Raw genomic sequence first — 11,425 nt, 5'->3', positions numbered from 1 at the left:
GCCAGCGGCGCAGCGGCGGCAGCTGGAGGCCCCATTAGCTAAAGTGGTACCTCAGGTTAAGAACAGTTTCAGGTTAAGAACAGAACGAATTAAGTTCTTAATCCGAGGTACCACTGTATTCAGCAACCCATTGTGCTGTGATCTGAAGACAGCTCATGCAGTCACTAACACCACAACTACCAGTATATTGGTACAAAAGTCAGGTGCCTGCCCCTCTCTACAGAGCAGTGGCAAAAGAAAGTCCATGGTGTCCCAGGCCCCCACACAGGGTCGGTGTCCCTTTGGAGAATAGAAGAAGATGCAGTGGAGACTGTCATGGGTTTAAGAAATATGGTTTATTTTTCTTCAAACAATGTTGGGTGCTTTCCTTACAGCCTTCTATTGGACCCAAACAGGATTCCCAAATAGAGTAGATAACAGAGATTCAGTAACTAGACCTTTGGTTCTTCGGTATTCAGAATTTTACCCACCACCACCCCCCGCTTGTGAATAGATTGTCTGAAAAGCACATTCTAGGCTGTGAGGAAGAGATGATAGTAATTAACACTGGCAGCTGTAATTACACCTCATGCTAATAACACAGAACAGACAATTTGGTAATTACTGTGCCTTGTCTTTTATAGTGCTGCAGGAGGGATAGTGTGTTGACTTTAATTGAATAAAAGGGGACGGTTTGTGGATGATGTAAGCAAACAGTGCTATGCTGTTTTGCACTAGCTAAAATTTTAATCAAAAGATACATTACTGTACCATTAATCAACATATGTGCTAGATTCTGAAAACTGGTCATGCTATCAACGGATTCCCAGTGATGAGAGTGAGAGAATTAGTCTTCTTCCACTTGAGAGGCGCTTTGCATATGAGACTTGAGAGCAACTTTATTTTCATTTCCTTTTATAAATCCAATGATAAAAATAAAAATTTTACATTTATTAGAATATAAGAGCGTAAGTTCAGATTAAAAGGATGGGTGTGGCCATCTAACATGCATCTGAAAGCCTTTCCCTTGATTAGGCAAGACAGCCACATTTTCTAGTTTGGAAAGCTCTGAAGTTAATAAATACCAATAAGGGTCCCAGTTTAACTAGGACTATACACCAGGCTTCCTCAACCGTGGCCCTCCAGATTTTTTGAGACTACAATTCCCATCATCCCTGACCACTGGTCCTGCTAGCTAGGGATCATGGGAGTTCTAGACCAAAAACATCTGGAGGGCCAAGGAAGCCTGCTATACACCATAGACATCTTACCATGATTTTATAATGCTGTTAATTCTGAGTTGTGGTGAAAAATTCCGTGACAATGCTGCCCAGGGTGGATTTCCTTTGAATGAGAAAGAACTGGAGACATACACTCTTCTTCTTCTTTGTCATATTTAGTTTATTTACAAATATACAAGTAAACCTAAGTGGAGTCAAAAAGGCACTCCATCAAGGCAGCAAATGTACTTCCCCATATCTGTTCTGCAGAGAGCTACCCCTTGGAGCCAACTCAAATCTTTCTCTTTATTTCTTCCAAAACTGCCACCTCCACCACTCCCTCTTTCCCAGGCTCAGGGGAAACTCAGTCCCAACTATCTCCTAATCATTTCTAATTAATGGCACAAATTTGTATCTGAAACTTAAACCACGATGGGTTCCTGACAAATAAAAATAAAAAAGCACAATAAAACAACCAATAAAATAAATAATAATAACAAAAGAGCAGAACGGTAAAACCATATATTAAAACCAGAGCAAGGTAAAATCCAAATTATTTTCTTAAAACAGTATCTTAAAAGGGAAGAGCATAGAAAGAAGAAACACCATGGTACTCGTGCATCAGCACAACTGGACGCCTTCATCTGCCCCAGCTGCAACAAAATGTGTCTCTCCTGTATCAGTCTCTACAGCCACAGCAGGCACTGTAATTCTCCAATGGTTTGATGAGATCTCCAAAGGTATACTTCTCCATTGTCTCCCAAGATGCCAACAGTACAAACAGATCTTTAAACACCCTGGACATGTAAAAAATTGGCACCACACAAGCCTGGAGTGGGGGTATTTCAAAGATGAATGCTGCTGTGGACCGGCTCTTTCTCTGCTCATCACCTGCCTTGTTTCTTACGTCGGGCCCAGAAGGGCTACTGAAGAAGATCTCAACATTCAGGCAGTTTCAAGAGCTCATATCTGATCACTCTGGGCTATGAACCAACAGCCTGCCTCACAAAGCAATAGTTAGCCAGCAATGTAACACACAACACACAAACGCAAACAAACATCTGTGGTAATTTGCATAATTGTTCATCTAATGTGTTTAAAAAAAAACATTTAGGAAGACACAAGTTAAAGTTTCCAGGTAGTATATATTTCAGAACTCTGCATCTTAAGGTGCTGACCAGCTGGAGTGTACATATGTTACGAAAGAAACGAGGGAATAAAATGAATATGCCACATTTTGTTTCATTCATTTCAGTTAAAATGGCACAAACACTTTAAAGTACTATGTTTTCTGCTGTCTCAAGGTTTTGTTTCTCTGTCCTGCCACACTAGCTTGGTGCATTTGTTCACAAACTTCTGCCTGTCTTCCAAAGCCGCAAGATACTTCAAATGCTACTCTCCAAAACTGTTCTCTTGATATATGTAACATCTGGGATGTTATAATGTTAAGGAGATATGTAGACAAATGTTAAACGGAGGGGGAGGAGAAGTCAAACATATCTTCCCAGTCATCATCCGAAAACTTTCTCACTGACCTGACAGGGAAAATTGAAAATATGGAAAGGAGAAGTGTGTGAGAGAAGCAGAAATTCTATGGAAAAAATAATTTCCCTGACCACCCAGGAGAGCAATGTGACATTAAAAGCACAATAGCTCAGTTCAGACATCATGTCAAATCATGGTTTTCATTAAACATATTCTAATGTTTGCAACTTCCAAGCATACAAAAGGCAAGTCACTGCAAGCTCCTTATCCATTTTTGTTTTCTCAGAGCAATCCGTTCCTACATTGCCTTCTCTTCCTGTGGCTCAGCAGCCTCTAAACTAGAGGTTGCTAATCTGTGACCCTACAGTTATTTGTTGTAGACTCCAGCTGCCAGCTGCTCCAGCCAGCATGGCCTGTGGTCAGGGATGATGGGAGTCCAACAACATCTGGAGGGCCATAGGTTAGCCATTTCTGCTCTAGATGACTCTAGAGACAGAGTGGTATCTATAAAATCAAGTATCGCACCAGCCCGAGATTAGCATAAACCATGGCTTGCAATCCCACTTCCAGCAACAGTTTCTAATTCTGGGTTGTCAGCTAACTGCAAACCATGATTTGGCATGATATCTGAATTGAGTCAATATCACCCTTTACTAAAAAGAAAGATTGAGAGGGTGAGTGGAAACAGAATAAAGCAGGTAGCTGAAACCATACAGGTGATCTGGTGTGAACAGTACAGAGTAATTCGGGGTAGCAAGAGTAGAAGTTTGTGTGAATGGACACTCCATAAGAAATATTCCATTTAGCAGCACCATGGAATATGACCAAGCCCATTCTCCCCTGTGCCCTGAAGAAGTGTGGCAGCTCTTTTGGAAAGAGTGGCATTGCCACCACTTGTTCTTTCAATAAACAGAACTTGGTATGAATACATCAGCCACAAGGATGTTAAATTTTCATTCACCTTCTCCTATCAGTAGCGTAAAATATTTTCTTGCTGCCCGCTTGCAAACAAACCTTGTTTAGGTACCAGCAAAAAACAGACACCCAACCAGAGACAAAATGAAGACATTCTTCTAAGCCACTGCCCAAATACTGCTGAGTAAAACAACACAAATCCATCTTTGGATTGAATGGTCTTATATCAGTTTGGTCACCTTCTTGATCCAGGGCACAAATTTGCTGACTTTTGTGTAAACACCAGGAGAGTCTTTTCGCCCACACCCATATCCCCAGGAAGTGATCCCTAGAATTACCCAGTGTCCACCTGACCTTTGACACATTAGCGGACCCCCACTATCCCCCTGACAGCTGTCCACCCGGTTATCTTCAGAAATGTTTCCAGCGCACAGCATACGATTAGTGAACTTCTTTCCATAACGGGATTTGCACACTCTTCTTGGGAGTAGGGGCACCGAGCCCTGGAGTAACGTCCTTGAGTATGACCTCCCTGAAACAATAATAGGTTATATATCTAGTGCAGCTCAGATAACCAAAAATCCTACCCACCAAACACAACTATTGTTCTCCTGCACAATTTTGATTAGGTTAACACACAGAAAAAAAATATCCTTCCCTAGGCCAGGATGGTATTTTAATGCAATGTGAAGTGGATTTTGATGTGATCTTCTTATACAGTCGTATCTTGGATCCCGGACAGCTTGCAGCTTGAACGTTTTGGCTCCCAAATGCCGCAAACCCAGAAGTGAGTGTTCCAGTTGGCAAACATTCTTTGGAAGCAGAACGTCCAACAGGGCTTCCTCGGCTTCTGACTGAGTGCAGGAAGCTCCTGCAGCCAATCGGAAGCCGTGGCTTGGTTGCTGAACGTTTTCAGAAGTCGAACGGACTTCCGGAACAGATTCTGTTTGACAACCAAGGTATGACTGTAATGTGTTTTTATGGGGCAGGGGAGCAGGTTTAAATAAAAAGCTGGCAAAATGCTGGATGTGTTTACAAGACAGGATACACAAAGGTTAGCTGTAACTAGCATCATGTGTCTAAAGGTAAAGGTAAAGGGACCCCTGACCATTAGGTCCAGTCGTGACCAACTCTGGGGTTGCGGCGCTCATCTCGCTTTATTGGCTGAGGGAGCTGGTGTACAGCTTCCAGGTCATGTGGCCAGCATGACTAAGCCACTTCTGGCGAACCAGAGCAGCACACGGAAACGCCGTTTACCTTCCCGCTGGAGCGGTACCTATTTATCTACTTGCACTTTGATGTGCTTTCAAACTGCTAGGTTGGCAGGAGCAATGGGAGCTCACCCCGTCGCAGGGATTCGAACCGCCGACCTTCTGATCGGCAACTCCTAGGCTCTGTGGTTTAACCCACAGCACCACCCGCATCCCTATCATGTGTCTAGGCATACATTAATTCTGCAAAGTGAACTGCCCAAATCCTTGTAGAGCAGAGTGATCTTGCAGTGGTTGCTGGAGCACTACTTCCTACATCATAGGAAAAGAATCAGGGTGATCTGGGGACATGCAAACTGAGATCTGGGAATAATCCATGTGTATTATGTGATCATCTGCAGAGTTCTATAACACCAGGGTAGCTGGCAGCCTATTCAGTAGTGCCTATCTGGGATTATCCCTCTTAAACCTTGCAACTATGAAAACAGAAACAGAAACCTGCATAAATTTGTGGGTAGATTTCCTTTGCACGGCCTTTCCTGTGCCAATTCTTCCTTCATACACTACTACAACATCTTCCCAAGCACTTAGCAAATACATGTAGTTCACATACTGCTATGATACAGAGACACCGCAGTCATACACTCAGTCTAATCAGCACATTTGATGGCACTGCCTGTCCCTCTATTACCCAACAGTGGCAAATGGGTGCATCTGTTCCCAGGCCTTATATGTTGGCAATTTTTAAACCTTCCAACAACTGGAATGTTTGCAAATATCTCAATAAATGCCCTATCAGATGAGCAGGGAGGATATTTAAATTAATTGCCAGAGTTCTCAGCCAACGGCTAGTGCGGACTGTGCTTACCTCAGTCTTTTTCTTTAGCAGAATTTAAAATGAATTTGGCAAAAAGACTGTTTTTTTCCTGCAAATCAGCTTGTTTTGTGCTTTAATTTGATGCTGAATTTGTCTCTATATAGTGAGCGCCCTAAAAGATTATCCAAAGCTGGGTAGAACAGACACCCCGAATCTTACTATCTCTTTCCATGTGAAAAATCCTGACACAATCTACAACTTACCTGTATCTCCCCAGCCAGATATGACGCAGGCCTGTCTATCTACAGAAGACTTCTCCTTCCTCTCAGGAAGGCAGACAGGAAGGACATGGTGGCTGAAGGAAAGGCAGTTGCCGCTTTTGCCCCGAATTCTGACTAAAGCAATGTCATTGTCGTTGCTGCTAGACTGGTAGTTCCTATGAAGGACAATCTTCTCCACCGGCAGCTCTCTCTCGAACTCGTCCCTCACACCAGTGTGGTGGTCTCCCACACGCAGCAGGTAGCGCCGTACATCTACTCCAAACCTGGCCATGAGAGAATGATCAGTCAGTCCATTATTCATCCATAGAGATGACTCACCCTTTTTCTCCTTTTCTTGTTCAGCGTTGAAATTTAGATTGCAGTCTCCCTGGGCACAGACCCAGCTTTTCTGTTCATGATATTCTGCAAGGCATCACGTTAACTGATGGCACTAATGTGAATACACAAGATCACCATCTCAAGACTGCCACTCTCTTGTGTTCACAAAAGGTGGCCAATCGTGGGCTCTCTTTACTTAGGTAGGTATTTTAGGTGAGGGCCATAGGTTGACGGTTTTGAGTTGGGGACAGAATGGCAATCGTGCTTTGCACTTCTGCACTTTAAGGACTCTTTTACAGTGATGCCCCGCAAGATGAATGCCTCGCAAGACGGAAAACCCGCTAGACGAAAGGGTTTTCCGTTTTGGAGGCGCTTCGCAAAACGAATTTCCCTATGGGCTTGCTTCCCAAGACGAAATGTCTTGCGAGTTCCTGCAGGTTTTCCCCCCTTCCCCCCCCTTTTCTTAAGCCCCTAAGCCGCTTATCAGCTGATCCGCTGATAAGCCGCTTATCAGCTGATCCGCTAAAAGCCACTAAACCGCTAATAGCACTAATCCGCTAAGCTGTCAATGGGCTTGCTTCACAAGACGAAAAAGCCTCACGGAACGGATTCTTTTCGTCTTGCGAGGCACCACTGTACTTGCAAACAGCCTGTTACCTTTTGAAGCAATGTGCTGCCGTCAGCACCCAGCAGTTGCTGATGAGAGTCGCTCCACACAGCAGACGAGCATCTCTGTGAAACCCCTTTAGACGTAGCGAGACCTGCCAAGGCCAGCCTCCTCTGAAAGAGAAATGGGAGGCAACGTGAAAAATACAGAGGTAGACGAAATAAGGACAGAAGGAAGGGTTATGTGAAGGATGTTCCATGCTTCATTAATTTGCGTTTTTTCTTAAAGAAACTCTGTTAGCTAGTGGCACAACCTTCTAGAGTAAAGTGAGCATCACCAGCATAAATATCATGACTGCTAGCAGCACTGAAATGAGCTCATTGGTGTTTGGTGCTGTACAAGTACAGACAGCCAGAGGTCATCACTAAGGGTATTCAACTGAAGGCTCGCGAAAAAGGCAATAAGGGGATGCAAAGAGAATGCACCTGCTTAGGTCCTGCCACAGCACTGCAGAGGAGACTGGGGGCAGGTCACCCAACAAGACAGCCAAGGCAGTTTCAGTACCAAATCTGGACCAAAATGGATCTAGGTAAAGGAATCTAAGAATCCCTAGACATATGCAAACACCTTGTCCCCAAATCCAACCTGAAGACGCTTGGAAAAATAATCAGAGTTCAGAGACCATTGCTTTCAGAGTGGTTTCAAAACTGCCTCCTTTCATAACAAGGCATTAAATGCCTACTGGGCTCAGTAAGCCATCCCTCTTCTTCCCAGTCTTATGAGCCAAAAGGTGCACAGAGCAAGCAAATAGGCAATATATCGCATTCCTACAAGCAACTTTTCTGTTATAACCTTAGCCCTCAGTAATGAAATTCATTCAATAAATTATGGCTGGAGTCTGCCCAAAGCATCCAAATCATGATGGATGCCAGCATATATTTTTTTAATTCTCAAAACACACCGCCAAAACAATGTGCCAATTATGGCTTCTTAAAACCAGCCTCTGGGCCTAGATAAAGAAAGCCCCAAACCACTCAAAGTAACTCCACTGGGTGGCACTGCATAAATGCAATACTGGCAGAAAAGGGTTTATGTTTTTGTCATCACCATCGTTGACACAGTGCAGGCTCAAATGCAAGATCTCACTTGTATTTTTTTAATTTGGCTTGAGTTTCCCATCACTTGCATTTGAACCATCTTCCCGTCATTGTCCCAAGCTCCCCGGTATAACTTTACTGAATAGACTCTGCTCTGTGGGAAAGGACATGGAGGAGCAATTACCTAGATTGGCCAAGCATTTTCCTGCCTGTCAACTTATTTCCGAGAAGAGAGTACCATTCAGTTCCAAAGAAGTATCCGATCAGAAGGTCGGCGGTTCAAATCCCCACGACGGGGTGAGCTCCCATTGCTTGGTCCCAGCTCCTGCCAACCTAGCAGTTCGAAAGCACGTCAAAGTGCAAGTAGATAAATAGGTACCACTCCGGCGGGAAGGTAAATGGTGTTTCTGTGCGCTGCTCTGGTTTGCCAGAAGTGGCTTAGTCATGCTGGCCACATGACCCGGAAGCTGTACGCCGGCTCCCTCAGCCAATAAAGCGAGATGAGCGCCGCAACCCCAGAGTTGGCCACGACTGGACCTAATGGTCAGGGGTCCCTTTACCTTTACCTTTAGACACATGATGCTAGTTACAGCTAACCTTTGTGTATCTTGTCTTGTAAACACATCCAGCATTTTGCCAGCTTTTTATTTAAACCTGCTCCAAAGAAGTATATACATGATACTATTTCTTACTAGGGCTTGCTGATCAGAAGGTCGGCGGTTCAAATCCCCACGATGGGGTGAGCTCCCGTTGCTTGGTCCCAGCTCCTGCCAACCTAGCAGTTCGAAAGCCCGTCAAAGTGCAAGTAGATAAATAGGTACCACTCCAGTGGGAAGGTAAATGGTGTTTCTGTGCACTGCTCTGGTTCGCCAGAAGTGGCTTAGTCATGTTGGCCACATGACCCGGAAGCTGTACGCCAGCTCCCTCGGCCAGTAAAGCGAGATGAGCCAGCAACCTCAGAGTCGTCCGCAGTTGGACCTAACGGTCAGGGGTCCCTTTACCTTCAGGTTCCACCGAATTCAGTTCCATTTACTCTCTAGTAAGGGTGCTTAGAACTGCAGCTGGGCAGTGCAGTTGATGGTATTGCTACACCAGTGGCTGCAAACAATGGCACAACATTGGCATAATGTAGCCACAATCTTAAGCGACAAAGACAAAATAAAAAAATTCCTTCCAGTAGCACCTTATAGACCAACTAAGTTAGTTCTAGGTATGAGCTTTCGTGTGCATGCACACTTCTTCTAGAACTAACTTAGTTGGTCTATAAGGTGCTACTGGAAGGAATTTTTTTATTTTGTCTTGACTATGGCAGACCAACACGGCTACCTATCTGTAACTTAAGCGACAAAGTAGACAACAAGATAAAACCTGCTTTAAAGGAGAGTCAACATAGAAAAACTGGCAGACATTCCCTCGGTGTCCTTGGCAATTCTGATGCCACCCACCGACCACTGCGTTGTGCATCCCAGCTGTCACATTAGCCATGCATGAAAGGAGCCGATCAATGCACAGCAATGCCCAAACGACCCAATGACATCACCCTACACACCATGCATACAAAGCACAATGCGCCAGCAGCCACAAACGCAACCCCAGTACAGACAGCTGTGGCACAGCAAGCAGGAGCCCAGATAGACACATCTGAGGCATAGTGTCATGGCCAAACAGATGGAACTCAGGACGGACAAATAGTCCCAATCAGAACGTTTCCTGGCACTTACGTATGTCAGAATGCCTGTGAGCATGCATAGATATTTTAACCAATCAAGGTGCAAGTCTTTTGGTGAGGAAGGGGTTTAATCTCCCTAGGTTAAAAGAAGGGAGAGGGTGTCTGTATTGCCCCAGGCAGGGAGGCAATGGGTGATTCTTGTTTTTCCTGCTGCTACTGGGTTGTTTTCATTTAGTGGACCCATTTCTCTATACATGATTAAAGGTAAAGAGACCTCTGACCGTTAGGTCCAGTCGCGAACAACTCTGGGGTTGCAGCGCTCATCTCGCTTTACTGGCTGAGGGAGCCAGCGTACAGCTTCTGGGTCATGTGACCAGCATGACTAAGCCGCTTCTGAGCAGCGCACGGAAACGCCGTTTACCTTCCCGCCGGAGCGGTACCTATTTATCTAGTTGCACTTTGATGTGCTTTCGAACTGCTAGGTTGCCAGGAGCAAGGACCAGGCAATGGGAGCTCACCCCGTCGTGGGGATTCGAACACTGACCTTCTGATCGGCAAGCCCTAGGCTCTGTGGTTTAGAGCACAGCGCCACCCACAGCGTCCCACCTATACATGATTACTGGTTAGTTACTTGTTAGTTCAGCACTGGAGCTTTTGATTGATGCGAGAACTCAGTGGAAGGTGTGTAGGGAAACTGTTGCTGTCTGTTTAGTTTTTTCGGCAAGGGATGAATACAGGCGTATTACGCAGAGGTTACATTCTTGGGTAGCGCATGTATACGTGAAATCGCTTATAGGGAGGAACAACATCTAAAAAGCCGAACTCTGCCAAAAATCCGCCCAACTACAATCGCTCCCTCCAAACCTCTTTTCTCAAACCCCAACTCTTCACAGGCCTTGAAGATCGGTACAAAGGCTCCTGGGATTGCAGCAGCAAAGACTCCTAGGACTGCTAGCTGTTTTCCTGCTCTTTTCATGCCATTTTTGCAGTTTTCCTGTTCTTTTCGGGCCGTTTTTGCTCCTTTTGCTCCTTTTGCTCCTTTTGTGCCTTTTTGCAGTTTAAATCACTTATACATTATTTCAAAAACTTATGTCATGTGGTACGGCTTAATTTCTATATACAGTGGTACCTCGGGTTAAGTACTTAATTCGTTCCGGGGGTCCGTACTTAACCTGAAACTGTTCTTAACCTGAAGCACCACTTTAGCTAATGGGGCCTCCTGCTGCTGTCGCGCCGCCGGAGCACAATTTCTGTTCTCATCCTGAAGCAAAGTTCTTAACCTGAAGCACTATTTCTGGGTTAGCGGAGTATGTAACTTGAAGCGTATGTAACCCGAGGTACCACTGTAAAATGTATATGGAGTAAATATTGTCTGGAAACCATACTTGGGCCCTCTTACATAGAAGGTCCTTCCATGTCCACAGATGTGCAGAGAACAATAAGCAGCCCAGCAACGGACTTGTACTTCACCTCTGGTGTTGGGAGTGGTACAGTCCTCCAATGCACCTGGAGCAGCAGAGGCTAGCTCAGGGAGTACACAGTGCAGGGTCAGGTGACATGGTCCTCTACAAAGTGCCACTTGAGGCGGCCACCTTACTCTGCCTAATGGTAAAGCCGGCCCTGCATATGTCCCATCCTGAAGACAGCAGAAGTGAGCAATACAAAAGGGCGTCTGCCCAACAATCAAGACAGAGCTGGATCAGCTACAGGCTTCATTGAATGGCATTGGAGCGAGCAAGAATAGAATTCCAAATGAGTCCTGCCTAGTTAACTGCATTTTCACCAGAAATTTGCAAAAGACCAAAACAGAGCACAAAGCCCGCTCT

At 45.0% G+C, this 11,425-nt stretch overlaps 1 protein-coding gene across 3 annotated transcripts in view; it reads right to left on the bottom strand.

The window, feature by feature from the left end:
- Positions 1-1,356: 1,356 nt before the first annotated feature.
- Positions 1,357-11,425, bottom strand: part of LOC309343070 (neurotrypsin-like) — a 38,596-nt gene continuing 28,527 nt past the window's right edge. For all 3 annotated transcript variants that reach the window (XM_081864276.1, XM_081864275.1, XM_081864277.1), the window contains 3 exons: positions 6,884-7,006; positions 5,891-6,171; positions 1,357-4,131 (listed from right to left, as the gene is read on the bottom strand). In XM_081864276.1, coding sequence (XP_081720402.1) covers positions 3,821-4,131; positions 5,891-6,171; positions 6,884-7,006 — 715 coding nt within the window. In that variant the 3' untranslated portion in view covers positions 1,357-3,820. The remainder of the gene's footprint in view (positions 4,132-5,890; positions 6,172-6,883; positions 7,007-11,425) is intronic.

This window comes from Podarcis erhardii (genome assembly GCF_964252035.2).
Source record: "Podarcis erhardii genome assembly, chromosome: 5".
Classification (NCBI taxonomy): domain Eukaryota; kingdom Metazoa; phylum Chordata; class Lepidosauria; order Squamata; family Lacertidae; genus Podarcis; species Podarcis erhardii.
The sequence above is the reverse complement of the archived record's forward strand: the minus strand, read 5'-3'. Positions and strand labels throughout refer to the sequence as shown.